Source organism: Crotalus tigris, unplaced genomic scaffold, assembly GCF_016545835.1.
Source record: "Crotalus tigris isolate CLP2741 ecotype Arizona unplaced genomic scaffold, ASM1654583v1 scf7180000018762.419966263:882430, whole genome shotgun sequence".
Taxonomy (NCBI): Eukaryota; Metazoa; Chordata; class Lepidosauria; order Squamata; family Viperidae; genus Crotalus; species Crotalus tigris.
Window position 1 is genome coordinate 395001 of NW_024097187.1, and position 24630 is coordinate 419630.

The window sequence follows — 24630 nt, forward strand, 5'->3', positions numbered from 1 at the left end:
GAAAGAGCTGTTTAATCTTATAAAGCAGTTATTCTCAACTTTGGCAACTTTAAGCTGGGCTGTAGTTGCTAGGACTATAGCAAGGACTGTAGTCGTAGTTTCTTGGGGAATGCCACACATCTTAAAGTTGCCAGGATTGAGAAACAATAAAATGCATTTATACTTGTTGTGATGAAGATTGAAAGCCTCTTCTTTATGTATTTCTTTTTTTAATATATTGTTCTTTTTTCTTTTTTTCCCATACTTTTTTCTTTTCTTCCTTTCGCTCCTCTTTCTCTAAGTTTAGTTCATATTAGATTTTACTACTACAATTCTTAATACAAATTATATTAATAAAAGAATACAGGAAAAGGAATTACCAATGAAAGATTTCTAATGCAAGCTAAAAGAGCACCATTCCTGGTATGTGCTGGGAGACCCCAGGGATGCATAATGATTTTTCTCAGATATCTAAAAGGTAGGGTGTGTGTGCGCGCACACACACACACACACACCAAACATTCCCTCCTCTAGGGTCTAGGACAGGGGTAGGCAACCTTGGCTCTTTTATGACTCCTGGACTTCAACTCCCAGAATTCCTGAGCCAGCACAGGCATTCTGAGAGTTGAAGTCCACGAGTCATAAAAGAGCCAAGGTTGCCTTCCCCTGATCTAGGACAATTTGAAAGAGCTAACTTGGCATAGCCAATTCACCTCTGCATGCTCACCACTGCTAAGTTGTAGGATGAAAACTCAACACAGCCCATTCGGATAACTTTGGACTATGGGGATAACTTGCCGCTCAGCTGGTTGGGCAAGTGGAGCAGGTGGGCAGAGTGCAGAGTGGCAGCAGCTGGGGGCTTCACACTGGAATGAGAGATGGGTGGGCGGTGAGTGAGTGGGTGGGCAGAGTGCAGAGCAGCAGCAGCAGCTGGAGGCTTCCCATTTTCGCACACCCTGCTGCCACCATTACCACCACTGTGCTGAGCTCCAGGTCATTTGGAGTTCAGGCCGTTTGGTGGTGATGGTGGTGATGGTGGTGTTCAGGTTGTTCAGCAGTGGTTGCAGTGGGAGGGGCAGGCGGTAGAGGCCAAGTATGTCCCATTTTCACACTCCTGCTGCCATCGTTGAAGCAGGCCATGCTTGGGCTATGCAACAGCAGCAGTGGGAGGGGTGGGAGCTCAGTGCAGTGGGAGGGGATGTAAAAATGGGATGCACCCAGCCTCAGTTTCCTCCCTGTCACCTGCCCTGCCCACTGGAACTGCCACTAAATGGCCTGAATACAATGACCCAAATGATCCAAATTCCAAATGGCCCAGAACTTGGCGCAGTGGCAACAATGGTGGCAGCAGGGGTGTGAAAATGGGAAGCTTCAGACTTCTGCTGTTGCTCTGTGCTCTTGTGCCCACTTGCTCATTCATGAGCCTGCCCAGCTCTCACTCGGGAGTGAAGCCCAGGTCGCTGCTGCCACTAATTTGTGCTCTGCCCACCCACTCTCTCACCCGCTGACCAGATCTCCCTCCAGTTCCCCGTCCCTGTAGCAAATTGATCATGGTGAGTTGTCCTGTGACGATTTGGAGGTTTGACTTAACAGAGATGACTTGGCGATGGCAAGCTGGTGGCAGTGACCTGGACACACCGAGTTGTCCAATTCTGCTCCTCCATTGTTGTTATGCAGACTGAAATGGATATGCTCACTGTGCTGTCTGTTCCCATATTGATTCATGCTGCTTTAGCATAGATATCAGAAGGCTCAAACCGAATCCATACCAAAGTTAGATCAAAGCAAAATTCAGAAGCAAACATCATCATCATCGTTGTTGTTACTACTACTACCACTACTACTACCACTACTACTATTGCTAGTATTGCATTCCCCCTGACCTCCAAGCAATATAACAAGGAAGAGAGAGCAGTTTGGAATGAAATAATAATAATAAGTTTGGCCAGGGCTTTTTTTGTCATAGAACGCCCAGAACAGAGTTCCGGCACCTATTTTGGATGGAACCTTGTAGGGTAGGCAAGGCGGGTTGTATGATGTGTGTGAGTTCCGGCACCTTTTTTTTTTTTTTTTTTTTTTGGAAAAAAAGCACTGATTTGGCACAGATCATGAAGTACTCTTTCATTTCATTTTATGTTAACAAAGGGGATTTTCCTTTTCTTACACTTTTCCCCCAGGGGAGTTTTTTTTTTACCCAGTACTTGTCTTACAACCACAATTGTGACCAGCATTTCCACTGCTAAACAAAGAGGTTATTAAGTGAATTGCACCCTTTGTTTGCCACGGTTGTTAAAAGAATCACTGCAGTTGTTATGTGAATCATCCAGTTTCCCCCACTGATTTTTGTTTCCCAGATATTGACTGGGAAGGGTGAAGAGGCAATCACGTGATCCCTGCACACTGCAACCATTGTAAATAGTTGCTGGTTGCCAAGTGCCCGAATTTTGATCATCTGACCGTGAGGATGATCATAAGTGCGAGGACTAGTTGAAAGTTACTTTTTTTTTCCAATGTCATTGCAACTTCAAACAGTCATTAAATAACTGGTTGTTATATGTATATAGAAGAAATCAAAACAAAAAACTGAGAAGTGGACTTGATTTAAACACAGATTGTAGGTTAGAACATTTGAAAGACATTTTTCTCTCTCTGAGACACAGTTGTTTAAATTCACGTCAAGGTTCAGAAAAACTGTTTCAAATTGCAACCCTGTATATCATAACCCTTCCTTTCCTACCGTAGTCTAAGAGTTCCATATATGGGAAAATAAGATAATGAGGTTACCTTTTTGATTGGCAAGCAGCCCTATTTTTAAAAATAATCTGTTTCTTCTAAGAACAAGGCTGGCAGCGTGATTACATGAAACTTGCTTGCTTTGCACAGTAGGAAGGAAGCTCTATTTAAACGTAAAGAAACAACACAATGGCATAATTTGTTCTCTCTAAATACAGACAAATCCCAAAATGCTCTCAAAAGAGTAGCATTAGCAACATTGTTTCAAATTCCATATATGGACTCAAAGAATGTGTGTATATATAATACTAACTTATAATGTGGTTTCTTCATTTTTGGCTCATTCTATATGAATGAAGTCTTCTAATTTGTAATGTATAATTTCTGACAGAAATATACAATCTGAGGCTGATGAAAACTTTGATGCAAATTATAATTTGTATCATGATACAAAAGGAGAAATGATTAAATACCTGGCTGAATTTCAAATATTGCAGTTAGATTAATCATATGTATTTTTATTCAACATTAAATATAATCATGCTGGGTCCAGTTCTAATTACTGCTTCCTGGGTTTCAGCCTCTACCTCAAATAAGATAAGTACATTCATCTATGTCTTAAAGGCATGTTTCTAAAAATGTGGTCCAAGGGTCTTGGAGTTCCCCCGGGACCTTTTCAGGGGTCGGCAAAATCAAAATTATTTGCCCATTATCGAAAATTTTTTCAAAAGTTTAAAACAATCTCATTCTTCTCATTATAATTTTTATTTGTTAAAAATGTTTTTTCACGAATATACTTTATTTAATATCTAATGGATTCAATATTGTTATTTTTTCAGCATTCAATAAATATTCTATGAATGCATCAATTTAAATTTGTAATATAGCATATATTGATAAATAGAGCCATACAAGAAAAAGATCTTTTGGAGTCCTCCGTAATTTTTAAAAGTGGGAAGGGATCCTGCCCGCAAAAAGTTTAAGAAACACTGTCTTAAAATAATTTCAGAGAAAATAGAGTCAAAGGGCTGCTACAAACCATAGAGATTTTTTAATCCAGACATCTCAAACTTGTGATGTCATGTGACATCACGAGACATATCGGGACAGTTTTGCCATTGCCGGCAATGGGGTGGGCGTGGTTTCTGGATGACGCATCTGGCCTGCGGACCGGCAGTTTGATACATCCAACCCCAACTCAAGGCAGCAGTCTCATACCATCCCAGTCAAGTAGTTGAGCAGTATTTTTTTTTTAGACCTCTAGTGAGAGAGCACCTACAACCAATGTCCAAACACAACTTCTGACTACATAAGTATTACATTTTATGGCGTAAAATAAGCAGTGTTGAGACTCAATGAATCTTCATTGTAAGTCCTGTCCATTTCTCCTCCCATTTGACTAAAAGTGAAGATTTCTATCGCTTCCATTTGAGCCAGATTCTCATCCTATGTTTATCAGGAGCTATGAATAGTCTGGAGTTCTAGGAGTTAAAGCCTACACATTGGGAGAGAGCCTCACTTGTGGAAACCTAGTTTATTATCTGGATCAACTTTTGACATAAGTAGCCATAATTTCAAACTAGTGATAACATTCAAATTGAAATTGGAAGCTCACTAATTTAAACAAGCCATCATTAATGTTGATCACAGCTTTGATCCATTGTAAATGTATGTTAAGACTTCCAAAGCTCTCTTCTAGGCCCCAGAGGAGGATGGGAAAACACACACACATACTCGAAGTTGATTTTGCTTGTTCCTGTTTGTGTACATTGTGTACATTGTCATATCTTAGCACATATGAATATGTTAAAAAATGTTAACAACAAAACACATCTGCATGGTGCTTAGCTAATTTTTAAGGATGGTTATTTCTTTCTGGAAATCTGCCAGACTTTAGGCATTTTTATAGTATATGAATGAATCGGGAAACCCAGAGGTTTGGTGCTATATTCCAGACTGATACATAACAAGAAAACTTTGGAAGTAATGAAGGAATGCCTACATACTGCAGGGCCAACGCAACCAGTGCTATATATGCAAGCTTAGACACATCAGACTCCACAAGGGACAGTTTTTGGAATAGCCTGTTTGTAGGTGAAACCTGGTTTTCATTCTCCATGCAGCAGTCAGGAGGGACATTCAAGTGGACTATTGTCCCTACATATGGCACTTCCATCCTCTCCTCTCAGATTACTTCCCCTTTGGCTTTCTGAAAATCTTTCTATCTTAGGTCATATCCAATTGGCCATATGAAAGTTTTCTTCACCAGTCTCTTAATGACAGAAAATCACACTGGCATAATATGTAGGCTTCCATGGCCAGTATCTGTTGGGCACTATTGCCTTTTAGGGTTCAGTGACTCTGCACCAATCAGAAATCAGCTCAGCTAAAGATCCAAGCAGGTTACCTAGCTATAAAGACAGGAGCTCAGTCAATTCTTGCTCAATATGTTGCCTCTGAAGATGCACAGTTGCCAGCAATATGTCAGGACATCTGTAGCCTAGAGTAGACCATGACCATTAAATCCTGAAGCACAACATTGCCCAACTTGCTGGCATAACATTTTCCAGTCCCTGCACTGGAATAATGTGGCTGGTGCTGTCCTTCCTGTTGTAATGTGGGACAAAATAGTGAAAGCTTTAGGTGGATTCCCCGAGTTTCATTTCCTTGCCCACCCAGCATCACTTCTGGATGGTAAACAACCACCCATCGCTCTCTGAGATTCCTTCCTTCCTTCCTTCCTTCCTTCCTTCCTTCCTTCCTTCCTTCCTTCCTTCCTTCCTTCCTTCCTCCCTCCCTCCCTCCCTTCCTCCCTCCCTCCCTCCCTTCCTCCCTCCCTCCCTCCCTCCCTCCCTCCCTCCTTCCCTCCCTCCCTTCCTCCCTCCTTCTCTTCTCTCCCTCCCCAGACTCTAGCTACAGCTCTTATTGTGATTCCAGGCATGAGATGCGATGTCTAGGGTGCACAAATCTAAACAACTAGTTCACATTGCAACAACAAAATATAGAAAACTCTAAACCTAGCTTGCCTGGATGTTTGCAGGCCATCCTGTGTATTTTGGTATGTTGAATGCATGGGACAAAGAGCAAAGGGGAGTCCAGCAGGGCCCTCATATACTGGCAGCTTTCACTGTATTTACATCTTAACATGAAAACATGATTGAGAACCAATGCTGAAGGTATGTACATGTCTGCACGTACAAATATACATATTGTATTCGTGTGACTTTCTTTCTTTCTAGAGGCAAAACTCTAAGACCAAGAAAGAAACCCATAATATGTATTTCAGCAATGTTAAGGAGTGTGAAACCAGGATATATATATATAAGTGGCTATATATAGTTCCAGACTTCAAGGAATGTAAAATATTTTGCTTAGAACATATAAGAGTTAGAACAAAGGATGGAAACTATTCTACCAAATATTTGCCTAAGCAAACAAATCATGCCAAAAAAAGGCAGAAGTTCCACATAAACATTCCCAATATTCCCACCCACTGAAAAACTTTTGCAATTCCCAGACTCTCAGAGAACAATGGAAGGGGCAAATTTTGACCAATTTATAGAAAATATTTGCAATGACCAAATTGTTACTGTCTCAGATACCAGTATATAATAGAAATTATAAACAAAAAGTGTAAACCATAAGGATTAAAAGATTTATCCCTTAGCCGATTCCTTTAAATATTATAGCAGTTTTAAGTTTTCTGCTATTGCCCGCTTTAATTTCCTCTGCTTTTAACATTTTGTTCTCATCTGTTGCTGCTTTACAGCCTGACTTTTCCATCACTCTCCTATTTTTATGCACACACATCCCCCTCATTCATTTATTCTCACACCCAAGCACACACTGCTTGCCCTTCAACATCAGGTATCCAGGCACTGCCTTTTGTCTTTATTAGCACTCCCTGAAATAACTAATACTGATAGTTCACTTACTTCACCAAGCACGTGCACACAGAAGACACTCTTCAGATTGACTTTCTACATCATCTTTGATGCCCTATTTAAAATGAAAGATCATTGCAAATTAAAACACAAATGTCCTATTATAGACACTGTAGTAAGAGAAGCATTAGAATTCACTACTGCTTTAGTCCTTTCCCAAAAAAACTTTCATGAACAGCCATCATTTGCCTTCCCTGATTGTTTCAGTCCTCCTCAACAGACACCATCTCTCTTTCCTGTCATTCTAAAGCACACATGTACACAAATGCTGTATCTACAGACTGTGTGCTCACACAACAACTGCAAATTCTGGTTATCTGCACAAAAGATTTCCTCACCAGCTACTAGTTGATAAGCTGAAAAGGTCAGGCTCCACACCCCAAATTTGACCCTACAACATGGCACTAAAGTTCTTGAAAGAAAAAAGAAATTAAAAGAACAAAAAAGGAAATAAAAACAGAAAAATTGTAAGAAAAAAGGGGGAGTGAAATCACTAAAAGCAAAGGAAGCACAATTCCAAATAGAATAATAAAAGATGAAAGGGGATAGGGACAAGTATAAAATAGTAACTTTAGAAACACTAGAGTGAAAAAAGGAAAATATGTAAAAAGAGAGAAAGGGAGAGAGAAAAAATGAAAAAAGATATAAAAGAAGAAAAGTTTGGGAATCAAGTGAAAATGCTGCCGGGGCAAAATGAAAGGGAGAAAAGGGAAAAAATAGAATGAAAAAAAGGAATCGAATATGAAAAGAAAGACAATAAATGAATTTAAAAAATGAAAGACAAAAGAGAAACAAAAGAAATTAGAGGCAAGAGAGCAGTGCATGAAGGCATGGTCGGTGCAAAACAAGAAACAAAGTAAAACTGGGATTTAAGGAGAAAGAGAGAAAAGTAGGGGAAAGTTGGTGGACAGCAACCTAGAGAAGGTAAACACGATCTGATTGACAGCCACACTTAGCATTCCGGGAATTATGTCATAAGAAAGGAGGAAATGCGGGCGCGCCCAACTCGAAGACTTCTTACCGCGACTTCCAAAAATGTTCAGGAGTTTAGCGAAAAACTGACCCATCACGAGCTTCGCAGCTTCCTAAGCAAACGCCTTCGCCCCCGCCCCTCTTTATAGACTCCGCAGGTGGCGCGTCAGAAGCTGAGTCCTCCCCCGTCGAGCTCCTCCTTCTCGCTGGAAAACTCTCTCGAGGGGGACTAGAGGGACTCCGCGGAACCCTTGAGTGACGTCAGAATGCGCGGTGCAAACAGGGGATAGAAATCGGGCAGGAAGACCTGGGGACAATACAGGGCTGGCACCGTGGGATACATTTTCTTACTCCGAGGACCTCCGGAGAAGTTCCCGCTCCGGGGGGGGGGAGCAGGAGGGAGGGAGGGAGACAAACGGGTGCTTGGCAGGCTTGGGAGTAGAACTGACGGTGTTTGAAAAGGGTCAGGAAGAGCTGCTTTTGGGATGCTAGAGCAGCTTTTGAGGCTAATTTTAGAATGGACAGCTGCCACTGGAGATGGTCCCATTTTCTCCATCATGACCATATGAGTTTCCTCTTACTTCACCCCACAATCCATGTCTGCCTCACTGACTTGTCAACTGAGCTGGGTTATTTACCCAGATTTATTAGTCTTCTGGGAAACCAGTAGCCCAAGTTCAGAAATGGCCTATGTGGCACTACCAATCTGGAGCATCTTTGCTCCAGCAACTTGTCACTGAATCATTTTAGAAGATGGATAAAGTTTTGGTCCCACAGTCTACAATGTGTCACAGGTGATGGTTCCCCATTGGCTGGTAACTTGGATGAGTGGGAAACAAAGCCACAGGAATCGAGTGGTTGCTTTCCTTAATTTTTCCCACAGTAAGTTGATATGGATAGGTTCACTTGTAAGTCTAGTTACTGATGCAAATTGTTCTTGGCTATCAGGGAAGTGCACATACGCTTGCATATCTTTCTTCTGACTCAAAAACTAGAGGAAGAGACATTAACATGTTAGTGTGAAAGAGTCTAATCATCAGGGTAGTTAGCTTATGGTTCAGTGCTTTGCAGTCTGGATCCAGGCAATAGGGCTAATTGAATAAAACATTGTTAAATAAGCTATAGGTCAGGGTGCTGAGTCTGCCTATTTGGGGACTTTAATGCTTGGGACTCCAACCAAGGATTTGTGAAATGTCTCTGTCCAAAAACAGATCTGAAGATTACCAAGTGCATTAGCGAAAAGGTTTCTGAGAATCCAAGAATCTTTTCCTACCTTGATTTATTGTATTATTTCTTCCCCTGCAATTGCTTTCTCTTAAAGCAGAAGTAGGTTGGGCTGGGAGGGGCAGGAAAATGGGGAGATCTAACACTTCCTGTCAATATTGTAGTGGGAAGTATATTGGCCCTTTCCTAATGTTTTATGACTACTTTCACATGCCTAATACCGGTAGCATGTGCTACTTTGAGGAGGGCTATTGAAAGTGGGGGAGTGATCTAAATAATCTGAAAACCAGCATTCCATTCCCTGTAATCCAGGGGAGATATCTAATTGCAGATGCCCTAGATAGACTATTTTGTTTAACGACTAGGGCTATCTTCACACAATCCACATTTATTGGCCAAGTTGCAAGATATAAAGACCTTGTCCTTGTAAGAAACATAACTTTATTTTCCAAAACTTACATTGCAGTTTTTAAAACCTAAAAAGACCAAGTCATTTTGATTTGACTGCCTTAGACTTGGTTAATTCTATTGATTATAGAATTGTAAATGTCTGATTTTTGAAGACTGAGAGGGATTAGCTTATAAATGCAAGTTTGCTATTCAATGGATATACGTGGCTGAAATTCTGAATTTGAAGCTCATTGCTTCTTTGTTCCTGGTGCTGTTGTAATATAATTTTCAGCAAAAGCTTTTTGTTGTCTGATTAAATGCTTTGCAGTAAGGTGATCGGTACTTAAAGACAGCATGGATATATTTTTTAGGAAATTGAACATATTATTGAAAATAATATATCTTGGGGTGGAAGGTGAAGCCCTATGATCCCACTTAAGTCATCCTATCATTTCAGCCTGTTACTTAGAATCTGAACTTTTAAAATTAAGCAATGATATGTCCTGTCTGATTCACATCTCTGAAGGGAGTTAACAGTTATGTTTGTAGTATGCAAAATGTTTGTTTTGGGAATAGAAATAGGTCCCTTTTTTACCTGAGAAATTACATTTCTTAAAATGAAAAAAAGGGGCACCTGAGTTGGAACCAGGGACATCTTGATGTGCAGTCAAATGCTCTCCTACTGTGCTATATCCCCATCTCTTTAGTTTGTTTGTTGCCGGCATTTTAGGGGTATTTGTCGCATTGTATTGAAAGACAGGTGGAAGATTTTTCTGTGAATTATATTAGTTTTTCATGTGAGATAAGAATGTTCTTCTTTAAAAGGAGTGATTGAACAACATGTGTTTCATTTGTTTTGTTTTCAAGTTACTAGTTGTTAAGAATGGTTGTTCATATTTTAAAATAATAAATTGCATCCTCTCCACATATAACGAGCCTTAACTGTTATAATAAAAAGCCACATTAGCTGGATATTATTTGTTATCCAAGACATAGGAAGTCAACAGATTGAAAGAGAGCTATTTAAAATAACATACAAAAACTTAGATGATAAAATAGCACTTAAATGAAAGATAGTATCTCCAATATATAATAGATAAAAAGCCACCTTGTATCTCCTTAAATACAGGTCATTTTCAAGGAGAGGATATGCAGGTTGATACATAATACCAGCATAAATCGGGGGGGGGGGGGAGATCTGCTTATTCTGAATTGGGTCTGCAGGGGGTCACATCTAGTGAATATTGCTGTCCATGCCAGGGTTAACTGATCTTTTTGCTCTCCAAAGAGATGCCAGAAGCCCTAATATGGTAGAGAGTAGACCAGTGTTTTTTAATCTTGGCAGCTTGAAGATGTGTGGACTTCAACTCCCAAAATTCCCCAGCCAGCCATGCAGGAGAGGGTAACCTACAGTCAATAGGCTATGTACATTCCACTCCTCCAGATACTTTGGATGGTACCACTGATTTTCAGAGGTACAATGTTTACAGTACTGTTTGATGAATAAAAGGCACATGCATATATACATGGACAGACACTCACACCCACAGAGCCAGAATTGTTCAACCCCACCGTTAATAGTGTGTCTTTGGATATTCTCTTGGAGACCTATATACATAGAAAAAAACAGTCCTTGATCCCAACAAAAGTTTTCACCATTGACATCAATCCATTTATTATTTTTAATTTCATATTTTCATGAATTGGTTACAAATCTCAGATATTTGCAAATATACAATCAAAATAGATGGTAGACAATACTATTTACATGGTATAAATACAGCTACCAGTATTTGAAAAACTGTTTCATAGTTATCTATTTTTTTTGGCACCTCCATTCATCCTTTTTCACCTCGTACTCAAAAGGTTTCCTGCAAAAAGAGAAAAAGAGGAACTTTTTAAAAATAAGATTTCAACTGCCAGTAAATAAAAATGGTCACAAGGAATAAACCTAAATAGTCCCTGCAGTTATGTCTGATCGAATATAATATGGGCAAACTTGTGTTTGCCATTGGTTTTAGATTTCGTTTCCCATCATCCCTTGCCTTGAAGCTAGCTGGGGAAGAGATGTACTGCAATTGCTCATCATCCTTTGAATGCCACAAGCCACTAAGTTGTGTTAAAGGGAAATATGTGGGCAGCAGATATCAGGGGGGTCACTAAGGTCTTTGGGGTGGCCCATTGTGAGAGCCTAGAATTCTCTTACTAATAATCTCTGCTGCATTAAGACAGTCTCTTAATGTCTATTCCCAAGAGACACAATACTTACTCTCGTTTGGGCAGCATCCGTCTACACACCAGTCCTTCTAAACAGGGGCACACCTGGTTCATGCTGAATGAAATCCCTCCTTGGGGGACATGGCACCTCTCATCTAAAAGTAGCCTTTTCTTGCAAACCATTTCCCCATGGAGACGGGCACAGCAGAAGCCTGGAGAACACTCTTCGTTGTGATGACAGCGGGCACCTACGAGGGGCAAGCAAGAAGGCATAAATGTGGGAACCCAGCTGAACTGGGGCAAGGGGGGAGAGAAAAGGATTTTGAACCCATTGTATATTGGACATGTTTAGTGTACTGTAAATTCAGTGAAGTTGATTTCAGCAATGGTTTCAAACCAAAATAGTTTAAATATTGGCACGATTTAAGCATGGATAAAAAAATTTTAAAAGTGAAAACTAAAGAGTGCAAGAATTCTTATCAAGATAAGAATCGAAATAAGAGGCCTGCTTAGCACCTCAAATAATAAAAAGACATATTTAGACCAGCCCTCTTTAACCTGATGTCTATGATTGCTGGGCATGGGAGATTAAGGAAGGCTACATAAAAGAAAATGAAAAAGCAAAGTGTGAACAAGTGGGTAGTCCTTAAGAAGCATCTTGCTTACCTTGGTAGACTTCTTTACCTTTATAAATTATTTTATCTATAATCCTCGATTTCTGTTTCTTAATAATTTGTCTAAATATGATTTACTGTAGTAAACACGATTAAGTTGACCCAATCAACTAATGCATAAATAAGCAGACTATATGATGGCTCCTTAGCCCAGTGCTTATTAGCATCACAGCAGAAGTTTATAGCAAACTGACATAAGAAAAAAAAAGCAAGCTGATTTGAAAAGCAAGTTGACCATTAACATTTATGGGAAGGAGAACTTGGGAACTACAGTCCCAATACCACTGAAAAGTTCCAGGTCAGAAACGTTTTAAAAAAGAGGATGGTTCTAAGAATAGCTCTCTTAACATCTTACAGTAACAAGCTATTCATTTTATACATTTTAGCCTAGGCTCTTTAGTCTTCCTCTACCTCTGATGAATAGCCCACCCTTCTATGGCTTACCTTCCTGACCCCCAGGTGCAGTCTGGAGGCATTTCCCAAACATACAAGTCAAATTGCTGGCGCAATGGGTATCTTGGCGACAGAATTCTCCCTCTCGCTTAAGTGGCAGGCAGATCTCAAAGTGGAGGTCACAGAAGAATCCCAGTGGACAATCAATTTCAGGACTGCACACATTTGACTATGTACAAAAGGAGAGGAGAAAAAGATTCAGTTAGGTGCCCCATCTAATATGTAATTGCTATGCTTTAGTATCAGCTTCGTACTCATAAATGATTGGGACAAGAAATATTATTCTGCAAAGGGACCAAAGTAGTCACCAAAAATGTTCAGATTTAGGAAATCTATCATATTTATGTCAAAACAGTGGTTTCAAACTGGTTTCAGTTCAAGTAGTTCTTAAATCAAACACTTAGATCAATACTGTGAAATAAAATCCAAAATTCCTTCATATATACCTCTCCAGTTAGGCAATGCATGCTGGGATTCATGGGATTTGAAATATATATCCTAACACCAGGAGTCACAAATTATGAAAAACCAGACCAAATTTTAACATAATTTGTTGCTAAAAAGCAGTAATTGCCTAGATTCCAGCACAATGCTAAACCACAAATCATGTTTTACAAGTCATAATACCTCAGTACCTGCAATACAGTAAGCCACAACCAGCCAAACTATGCTAAAATTTAGCAAGTACACGAATCAAGTCACATTTCCTATAAAAAAAAAAAAGTTGGTTCCTGAGGGGACAAAACAATTGGATTGTAACTCTGTTGGGACTACAGAGTTATAAAACCTGTAGAAGTTTTTGAGGACTACAGAAATATTCATTAGACAAAGTTGCACAAAAACGGAACTTGAGCAGCCCTTCCTAGCTTGGTATCTTCTTAGTGCAATGTTTCTAAGTCTCATGCTAGCTGAGTTACTCAACACAATCTGAAAATTGCTGCGATTGACAGACAGTGGACTGGATTACAATCCATACTACTTCCTTATTAGTGGACTGGATTACAATCCATACTACTTCCTCACTAACATTACCAATAGCCCTGGTGATTAAGGTGATGGAAGACACAACACAATGCTTTTCTGGGCATGAGACTGGGAAATATTGTTCTGAAGAGTGAGCAGGATGAGATGAAGGCTTCTACTTACCATTAGCTCTAGGCTGGATGAAGGTCCAGGGTCCTTAAGAGATGCTATCTCATTGGCACTGTGGCCAGGTAAAGAATAAATCCAGGCCCATATGTAGCTGTGTGCTGTGGGCAAGAAACAGAGAAAAGCAAGGAAGCAAAGCTGATTCTCCATCATTACAGCAGCCTTGGTTAAAGCAGTTAGCAAGGATGGAGATGCTCCCAAGCAAGCCTGGGAAAGTTTATATAGCCTATCCTATCTCAACCCCTGCTGTTAAAGCTGCTTGCCAATCTAATGGGGGGTGGGGAAAGGAGGTGGTAATCAGGTGTAAGAAGCTTAGCATAATGACTTAAGGGTGTCACTCCAGGAGCAAATGAAACTCCAGATATTTGGCTCCCTGGCAGAAAGGCAATACTTTATATCTCCACTTTGGAAATTGCTCTGCCAGCAGTAATTAAATGTGGGAAAAGAGAGTCAACATCCTAAATCAGGAATAGTTTTGGGGGGGAGGGAGAGAAGTAGACAGACTTATAATTTACAGCTGACATGTTGGCATCTGCCTTATAATCCCATTTTATATGTTAATTTATATTATTCACATAAACACATTATTCTTCCTTCTTTCCAAACTGTGCTGGTACTCCTAAACCCTTTTCATGAAAATGCCAACAACATTGTGGTTAGACATGCAAACTCCAAGCCTTCAGGGTTAACTTTTCCACTGTCCTTCTTGCACCCCCAAATTCCCATCACTTGCATTTTGTAACAACTTCTTTCATTCAGAGGATTTCAAAAGATGCCCATAGTTCAAATCATACTTGGCTGGTCCTAGTACAGGTGATGCCTGATCATGGCTTTAAAGAAGAAACAAGTTAGTGATATATTGTGTGTTTTCTGACTATTGATTATGGAAGTCCACGTTTTAGGTCAAACCTCTCTAAATGGATATCAAATGTTCTAGAGGCTGTAAACTGTTGATTTAGTCTGGACAGAGAAAACACATTCCTTGGGTCAGAATATTCTCAGGGGCACTTTAGTCTTATTTTAAATCAGGAGTGAGAATGCTGTATGTATAATTTGCAATTAGTAAATTCTGAGTTTCAAATACAGTACAATAGAATAATATACTACTGTACATCTGTCATCTGGGCCAACTAAGTGTGCTGTTAAAGCTGTTTCCCAGTGTCTAGGGCTCTGGCAGTTTGGCTGGGGGAGAATAGCTTTCAACTGAACCCTACAAAGATCAAATAGCTACAGCTGTGGGTATTAAAATCTGACATATCTATAGATTTCCAACTTTCAGTCTGCATAAGGCTGCACTTCCCCAGAGGAGATGCATAATTTGAGGGTCTTCTTGGCCTCATGACATGACTGCAATAGTTTTCCATGAATTTCCGCAACATTCTATGCATTAGTAGTTGGTGGAATTGTGAGGAACTAACACAGAATGTATGCTTGCTGTCTTTCTCTCGAGATATGGCTTCTTATGTATAGAACTTATCCTTGGATCCTATGCCAAGTGTGACTCAAAACCCTAGATATACAGTATGGAATTTAAGAGGTTGGACTAGGAATGAGAAGATCCAATTTCAGATCCACCATTAGCCACAAACATTCCTGGCTGACTTTGAACCAGTCATTCTCTTCCAGCCTGGCTTATCCTGAGGCTTATTATGAAAAATTGGAAGAGGGATTGTTATGCATGCTTCTTTGAATTCCTGGGGAAAAGCAGAACACCATTAAAAAAAAATCAGACAATTCTCTTTAAGAGAAAAAAATAATTTTCTTCCAGACTACTACATAAAACTCATGTGAGGCAAATGTGAGTCCAGTTATGTGGCTTCTGCTTGACCTGAGTTGACCATGCATACAGAACATTTATCTCTGCAGCTTATGAGATTCACAGGGTGGAAACTGCAATGGGAAACGTTTTGGGACTGTACAAAACTGTTGAAAATTTGCCACCTATATGCTCATGAATATAGAAATAACTTCATATATGAAAAATGCCCAAGAGAAGGACATTTCAAAACAGTGATGGCTTTCTGTTTTCATCTATAGATATTTTCTACTAAGTGTCTTTCAGTGGTTTTATTCTGAGGTTTTAATTTAATTCCTTGTTGGCTAAGATGATGGCAAACATGTATATTGGAGGGCAGTTCTTCCAGGATTCCCAAATTATGGGAGCTATCAAGTTACGCAGACAAATTATTGTTATCACTAATCAAGCTTACTCCTTTCCTTGCCTATTCTGTGCCAGCAGTTTAAATTATCAGGTTGTATCCTTAGCTGAGATCCATCATTCATCATCTCCACTCTGCTATTGACAACGTGTCAGACACCATTTCTAGATATATTGTTATTGATGGTGAGCACAATAAACAAAAGCCCTTAAAGATTATTGGATTTTTATGAAACAGGATTTCATGGGCTCTTCCGTGGAAATGTAAGTTCCATTGCTGCGGAGTGCGTATGCTTTTGTATAAATGTGTGAATGTTTACCCATTTCTAAACCCCTCTCTCCACACAGCTCATCTCCTCCCAGTGATGGTTTTAGCACCTTCCTTAATGGAGTTGCAAATGGGATATTTACCTTCCTGATGTCTTTAGCATTTTCTTCCTTGGACAGTTTGGCCCAGCTGGGAAGAGGATTATGGCAGCTTTGGACAAATAAGCAAAAATAGGAGTTCTGCTTGTCTGGGGCCACTCAGAGTGAATTCCCCTGGGACCTCCTGAGCATGGCTTCCACAAGATTTGTACCACAATGAAAACTGTGTGCATATGTCTGTGGCATGTGCGTAGACACACAAACACACACACATATTTCTTAAACAGACAGAAAGCCAGAGGTGTTTTATGGCCACACATTCTAGCATTCCTTAGGGCTGAAAACAGAAGTGTCTGCTGCTTTCAAAAGTAATAAATTATGTAGACCCACTAAAAAAAACCTGATTGGCATGAAACCAATTAAATTGTATTTAAATTAACCATATTACAAAAGATTTGTAATGCGTGCAGAGGCACATGCATCTGATTATGGTGCTCTATCTAGAGCAGTGCCCTGGACTGCAAGGCAATCAAACTAGAGGAGATCAACCCTGACTGCTCTTTAGAAGGCCAGATCCTGAAGTTGAAACTCAAATACTTTGGCCACCTAATGAGAAGGAAGGACTCACTGGAGAAGAGCCTAATGCTGGGAAAGATTGAGGGCAATAGAAGAAGGGGATAACAGAGAATGAGATGGCTGGATGGAGTCACTGAAGCAGTAGGTGTGAGCTGAAATAGACTCCAGAAGATAGTACAGGACAGGAAGGACTGGAGGAACGTTGTCTGTGGGGTCGTGATGGGTTGGACACGACTTCGCAACTAACAACAGCAACAATCTAGAAAAATTGTCTCCGTAGAAAAGAATTCATATTTAAGAAAAATGCTTGTCCTCAGGACAGTTAGGAAAGCAATAGAATGGAGCCTTTAATTCAATAAAATTACATAACATTGTTATTCTTCTTCTGAATTACAAAGCTGTCTTATGCTCATGTAACTGCTAATGGCTGGGACTGCTCATTTCACATATACCGTGCTAAGAACGCATAGGCATGACACATAATTCATAGTCATCTCAACAGTACTTTAATTAAGGCAGTTTTCCATGTGCCCATGACACACTGAAACATTAACTAATCATATGGGTTTGCACAATATGATAGGCTGAAGTCTTCCTGAATTATAATTAGTTCTGTGAATCCAGTGAATCCAACATACAGTGTGGTTGCATATTCATGGTTTACGAAATAAATTACAAGTGTTTGAAGTCACACAAGATCCTTGTGAAGCTCTACACTCTTCCAATACTGAACCAGAAAAAAATCCCCAAACTATGTTTAGGTGTAGCCTGATATGTGAGCCCATTATTGAGCAAGGAGCAAGTCAGATTTTCATGAGAAAAGTTTGCACATCTTCCTGTTCATGTATTTGTAGGCCTGTAATGTTGTTGATTGCAGGGAAACAACTAAGGCAGGGCCTGGGGCACAAAGTTTGGGTTCCCTGCACTGGAGAATCCAAAGGACTCTACTCGGAGGCTGAAGACTGGAGCTGATGCAGCTGTGTACCTGCAGCACCTTTCGACCATATACAACAAATTCAAATGAATAGGCTCTGTGTGTGTTCAGAGTCATCCCACTGTTATATTTTGCACTAATAGGTCTTAGGACCGTTCCAAATAGAGCCAATAAATTTGATCCACTTGTACACTCACAGACAAAGCTTGGCTTGGAAGTCTGTTGGATGACTGCAAAGTGGCCACATCCTATATAAAACACAAAAGGCTGCCAGAAAGCCAGGTCAGAAAGTACAAATATTAGACATAAACCATGATCTCCAAACTACAGTGGTTAAGCCAAATCCAAACAAATTGTATTATGGTTTGAGGAGTCGCATGAACCAGGTTTTTGTCTCTAATAACAAAATAATAATTTTGAGATGTAGATTTTCCGGTTTCTATCTGAGAAGCACTGTATACACACAGAAAAAAGGAAAGGAAAAGGAAGGCGGGAAGGGACTAATATTAGTTGAATTGGAAAATCTGGCTTGCTCTGCTCGGCTTTTTTGTTTCTTTACTTTAACTTTCAGTTCTGCACTGTTTATAATACTGTCAGCAATCCCTGTTGTTTGTCAGATCTTGCTAATTTTACATTCAATCAATTTATCCTGTTCAGGAACACTTTTTCTTATGATTTTTTACAGCATACAGTGCTAGAATTATGAACAGAGATATTAAAGATCCTTTATGAAAGAAAAAAATCAGGGAAAGGGTTTGGCTCAGTAACAGAGCCTTTCACAATAGTTTAAGGCAGTGGTTCTCAACCTGTGGGTCGGGACCCCATTTGGGGTCAAACGACCATTTCACCGGGGTCGCCAAACAATGCAATCTGCCATTTTTTCCCCCTTTTCCTTAGCTGTGCTACTCCCTTTTATTCTATTGGCTTTTGAAAGCCAATAGAATAGACTCTCTTGAATAGAGTCTAATTCTATTGGCTTTCTAAAGCCAATATGAATTGTCCAGACTGTCTCTGCCCTGCTGAGCCCGCCAAAAGTCCCATTCTGCAAACGGTGCTGCACCAGTTGAGTAGTCCTCGACTTACGACCGGTTGAGTAGTCCTCGACTTACGACCGGTTGGGGGTCGCGGCATTAAAAAGGTTGAGAACCACCGGTTTAAGGTATCTGTAGTTCAAATCTGGCAATTTTCTTTAAATAAGTATTTTAAACAAACCTACAATTAGTCTGAAGATGTTGCAACATTAATTACATTTTATTTAAAAAGTAAAGATGTTGACATTGTTAGCAAACAAGGTGGTTTGTAAACCAGTGTTATTTTTATTGTTGCCAGCATTTGTTTAATCAAATGGATGAGACCAAGATTCTATTATTTAAATTATGTTACATGTTATTCACATTCTGATTACAATTAACAAGATTTTAAAATTTGTTTGGAGAGGCAAAATCTATTGAGAAAGAGAGGAATCTGTTTGCTCTATTTTCCCCTTGTTAAGCTGCTTAAAATGATTGCATCTCAGGTTTACAAATAGCAGTTTGGGAAGGGATTAATTAATTGATTATGTGCCATTAAGTTGGTGTTGATTCTCAGCGACCATTTAGCTAGATTTTTCCAGATCATTGGAGAGGGAAGAGTGTTTTATTTATTCTTGAGATTTCATGTATCAACATGAACTTATAACTTGATTCCAAAAGACAAGAAGAATATAATATTCAAAGGCCATTTTTGAAAGTTCAGTTCAAATCAAGAGCTAAAAGCAAGGATGAATCAGGTAGAATTAGAACTAGTCTAACCTGCAGGAGACAGACCAAGAGCCTCTCTTCCTAAAAATGCATTTTCTTCAAGCCAATATATCTTGAGAATTACAAGACAGCAGGCTTGGGATCCCAGTCCAGGCAAGACAGACCATGCTGTCTGTTTAATGGGAACAGAAAACAGAGTGGGACAGTTCCTTTGCAGAAAATCCTTTCTTTGTTGTTTTTTAAGATATGCATTTATGTTTTGGCTTGAACTGGTTTATACTGAAGTAAATCCAGTTTTGTGCAGGTGGGTCTGACTCCTAATTTGGTACAGGGAAATTTGCAACCTGGACTGGGGTAATAAATACTTGGGAATAGGGGATTGCAATTAGAACTAGCAGCCTGAGTCTAAGCCAGAGCCATGGGCCACCTGAGAGAAGGGAGCTGAAGGAGCTGAAGGGTGGGGGAGAGAGAAAGTTCAAACAAATCATTTTGGAATGGCTCCTTTCAGTGATGGGCACATTTCCCTGGAAAGAAAATCCCACGGAATTCAGTAGAATAGCTTAGTGAGAATGAGATTCTAGGTGAATATTATAAGGTCCAAATACATGCAAATGAAAGAAATTAGAGTGCTATTAAAGTATACTAGGGATCAGTTATAGTAATTGCCATTATTATTGTTTTCAGTGTTAGCTCTGAGGTAACACAAATAAAAAGATAGATTAAAAAAATGAAGACAAACATTTTAAGAAATCAAACCCAACAGTAAAATAATTCTAGATATGATCAAAGAAATACATAAAACAAAAATGTAAAATATGAGTTCAAATGAATGCGTTATGTATTATTTTAGTTCAGAAGGGAAATGTGTGTGCTTTTCTGTGGTATTGGATAAAGGAGTTTATGCAAGAGGCACAATTTTCAAATGGCTCCTTAGATGGACAAGGGCTAATCTGTTTATAACTAATGAGCCACAAGGAACACATTCAGAAGCCTTTTCGCTAGCAGCAATAAAAAGGCGGGAAAAATTGGGTGTTTTCCATTGGACCTTTTTCAAACCAGAGAGTGGACTAAGTGGCATCAAGAATGATAAAAAAGAGATTGGATATTTCTGGGGTCAGGATAGCAGATGTGACTCTCAGATTATGTTCGCACAACACACTGATCAGATTTATTCCAGGCTTAGCGTGTAAAATGATCCAACTAATTGTAACCTATTCAAACAATATTTATTTATTTGTCACATTTCCCAGGCCACTGAATACTCTCACGATAGGTATACAATAGAGTGTTCAAAGCAATATACCAGAGAAAGAAATATGATAAATGTTCTGATAAAGCAATAAAAGACATAATTTGAACAGGAAAAAAATCCCATAAGGGGCCTGCTGAACACACTATAGCCCAAGACCACATTTAAAACAAGGTCAGCTCATGGATCTCTGAGTGGGTACTGTTCCAGAGGGAAGGCACTGCAAAAGAGAAGCTCCCCTTCCTGTATTCCTTCAGATGACTTCGTTTCATTAATGGGATCCTAAGCATGGCGGTTCTGTCCAACTGTACAGGATGGGTAGAAATGATAGAAGGCAGCTGTCCATCAGACACGAGAAGCAGCTGGAGTTCTCAGTTTCTTTTATTCAGCGTTCAGCTTACAGGAAGATGGCTTCAGCCTCGCCCAAACGCCTCGCAGCCTCTTATATAGGCAACTCCCGGGTAAAAGGGTTACTTTTCCCGCGCCAGCACCCGCGCATGCGCACGGCGCTGGCGACAGCCTGTCTGGTCCCGGGCAGCTTTGCACCTGCCCGGGACTGCCTGCAAACGCCCGAGCCGTTTGCAAAGGCTCGGGACATAACACCCCTTTCCCCCGGGCTAAAACTACTACCAACATACAACATTTATTTTATATGACATTTTGCTCCCCAATGTTCCCACTGTTTACTGGCTTTTGCTTTGCCAGCAATGTTATGTAGTCTTCTAGGTACTTGGGAGATTTCTTTGCTCTCTGTGACCTTCTTAGCTCTGGATTACTGGCATAAGTCCCCTGACTGGAGGGAGGCGTGAGCCTTTTCTCTCTATTGTGCCCTGGTGTCTTCCAAGGACTGTGCCCCAATGCCTGGCCTGCTCGCTTGCCCACCGGGCTCGTCAGGCCAGGGCTTCTGTTGCTTTGTGACCTGGTTGACCTGCCTAGCTGTAGACCCTCGGGCCCCTTGAAGTGATAGCCGCTGCTGGGCGTCTCTGTAGGACCTCCTAGGTCAGTCCAAGACCTGTCAGGAGGCTGTCCATTCCCTGAACCCCATTCTGTGTTCGGGCTCGTGTGGGTTTCTGTACTTTCCCAAAACTCAGGTGTTCCCTGATTTGTGCTAGGGGTGTTGTAGTCGGGACTTGGTTCCTCGACTAGCTCTGTGTATGTTTGACCCCCTGTAGGATTTGGGGTAAGGTCAGGCCAACTTTGGGGATTGTGTGCCAGCTCTCTTGCGGGGAATGATTTGTTGGGATGCCCCCGGGTATCCTCCGTGACTGGAGTGCTGTGTGACGTGTGTGGAACGTGAGTATGCCCCCGGGGTGACTCCCTGGCTGGAGTAGGCGTGGATGCCTGGTAGTTAGGTAAGCTCATGGAATTCTTGTTCGGAGCTCTCGCGGAACCCTGGGATGGGCCGTTTGTGGCTCCCTCAGTGGAGATGGGCAGTAACTCTTGCCCTTCCCTTTGCTCCAAAGGGTCCCCCTCCCCCCCTGGAAAAGACCCAGGAGTCTCAGCAGAAAAGTCTCGCCTAGAGCGAAGTTGGTCGATGTGCCGACGCAGGACACGACCGTTGTCCAGGGCAACCTCGTAGGAGAGAGGACCTGTGATCCTGGACACAGAAGCGGGGACCCATGTATGACCAGGCCCGTAATTGCGAGCCCAAACCGGGGCACCCACAAGTAGTTGTCTAGGTGCCCTAGGATGTGAGGTAGATGAAGGCAGTCTGTCCGGATGCAACCGGTCAAGTCTAGTAGTAAGTTGGCGCCCCCAACGAAGTTCAGCTGGACTTCTCCCTGTAGAAGTGGACGGTGTGGTGCGATAAGAAAGGAGAAAGTCAGCCAACCTGTGATGCCAGTCCCCGTAGGTGAGTCTCTTCAAGGCGTCCTTTGCGATGCGCACCATGCGTTCAGCCATACCGTTGGTGGACGGGTGAAAAGGCGCAGACGTGGCATGACGAATCAGGTTTGCCTGTAAGAAAGCTTGGAATTCGGAGGAGGTGAATTGAGGGCCGTTGTCGGACACAATGACATCTGGCAGCCCGTGTGCAGCAAAAATCCCCTCAGTACCTGAAGTCTTCTGCAGTGGTGGTGGATGATGACACGGCACAACCTCAAGCCAATTTGAATGGCTGTCAACAAGGACCAAGAAGAACTGGCCTGAAAGGCCCCAGCGTAGTCAAATGTGCACCTAGACCATTGGGGACTGTGTTTCTCTTCATTATGGCACAGGAGCTGGGGCATCTAGGGCAGATATCGTTGGCCTAGAGGTTGGATGCGGAACACCTTAGCTCAATATCTTTATCTAAAGCAGGCCACCACAAGTGGCTGCGTGCAAGAGCCTTCATACGAACAATGCCAGGATGACCCTCGTGGAGGGATTCTAAGACCCTAGTCCTCATTGAGGTGGGAATGACAACTCTGTTTCACCAAAGCAGACAACCCTGAGAAAGGGACAGTTCGTTCCTTTTGGACCAGAAACTCTGAAACTCAGGACTAGGGCAGTGCTCAGGCCAACCGGACAAAACCCAGGAACGGACACGTGAAAGTGTGGGATCTGTACCTGTTTCAGCGGCAACATCCCTGGCACAAAGAGGGAGCTCGGGCAAGGCTTGGATTGATAGAATGTTGACAGCTGGCGCAGGGTCAGCTTATACTACTGGCAGAGGCAATCTACTGAGGCCATCAGCATGGCCCATTTCTTTCCCAGGCTTGTGGAGTAAAGAAAAATCATATGCAGACAGAAAAATAGACCACCTAAGCATTCTAGGGGAAATGATTTGGGGAGTCTGCTTACGTGTGGTAAACAGTACCAGCAGAGGCTTATGGTCAGTAAAGACCGTGAAATGCCTGCCATATAGAAAATCGTGGAATTTTTTAATTCCAGCAACAACAGCCAGAAGCAGACCGGTTATCTGAGCGTAGTTGCGCTCGGCAGAAGACAGTGTTCCGGAGTGAGCAATAGGAACCTGAGTTCCATCAGACCTGAGGTGACTCAGGACAGCTCCAACCCCGTAGGGGGATGCATCACAAGCGATGCACACAGGAAGAGACTCGTTGAAATGTGCAAGAAAACTGTTAGAAGTGAGCAAGGCCTTGACTTCTTTAAAGCAAGCCTCATGTGCTTGTGACCACAGCCACACAGCCTGTTTGTCTAGTAGCCTGTGAAGAGGCTCAGCTACACTAGCTTTATGTGGAAGAAAAGAATTGTAGAAATTCAGGAGGCCTAGGAAAGCCTGAAGTTCGGCCTTAGACTTTGGCCTGGGTGCTTGTAAAATAGCAGTTAGTTTGGATTCAGCAGGATGAATCCCAGCAGCATCAATTTTGAATCCCAGAAATTCAGTAGAAGGCACCCCGATCTTGCATTTGTCTTTTCTGAGCTTGAGGCCTGAGTCCCTGAATCTTAACAGGACAGCCCTAAGTCTTTCAGCTAGAATGTGTGTGGAGTCTCCTGCAATCAAGACATCGTCAAAGTAGGGGCAGACCCCGGGTATACCTCGTAGTGTGTTTTCCATTACGCTTTGGAAAATCCCAGGAGCGACATTTACTCCAAACTGTAGCCTTTTTACTTTAAAGGCTCCCCTGTGGGTCACAATGGTCTGAGCTATGGCAGCATCATCATCAACAGGCAGCTGTTGATATGCTTGAGCTAGGTCAATCTTTGCAAAAACACGCCCCCCCTTGAGAGAGGCCAGGATGTGACTGACCACAGGAACAGGATAGGCATGTTGCTGCAATGCCTTATTGAGTGTGCATTTGTAATCAGCACAAATGCGAATGTCCCCATTTGCCTTTAGAGGCGTGACAATGGGGGTCTCCCACTGGCTGGAATCAACAGGTTCTAGGATTCCCTGTTGGATTAGTTTGTCTAGTTCAGTGTCAATCTTAC

The 24630-nt window shown here is 41.4% G+C and overlaps 1 protein-coding gene across 2 annotated transcripts in view; it reads right to left on the reverse strand.

The window, feature by feature from the left end:
- The window catches only part of ARL5C (ADP ribosylation factor like GTPase 5C), a 26346-nt gene extending 18009 nt beyond the window's left edge, over positions 1-8337 (reverse strand). The window contains exon 1 of one of the 2 annotated variants that reach the window (XM_039355871.1): positions 7678-8337. In XM_039355871.1, coding sequence (XP_039211805.1) covers positions 7678-7723 — 46 coding nt within the window. In that variant the 5' untranslated portion in view covers positions 7724-8337. Of the gene's footprint in view, positions 1-6647 lie in introns of both variants that reach the window. The other variant, XM_039355872.1, reaches the window with a different exon arrangement.
- Positions 8338-24630: the final 16293 nt, after the last annotated feature.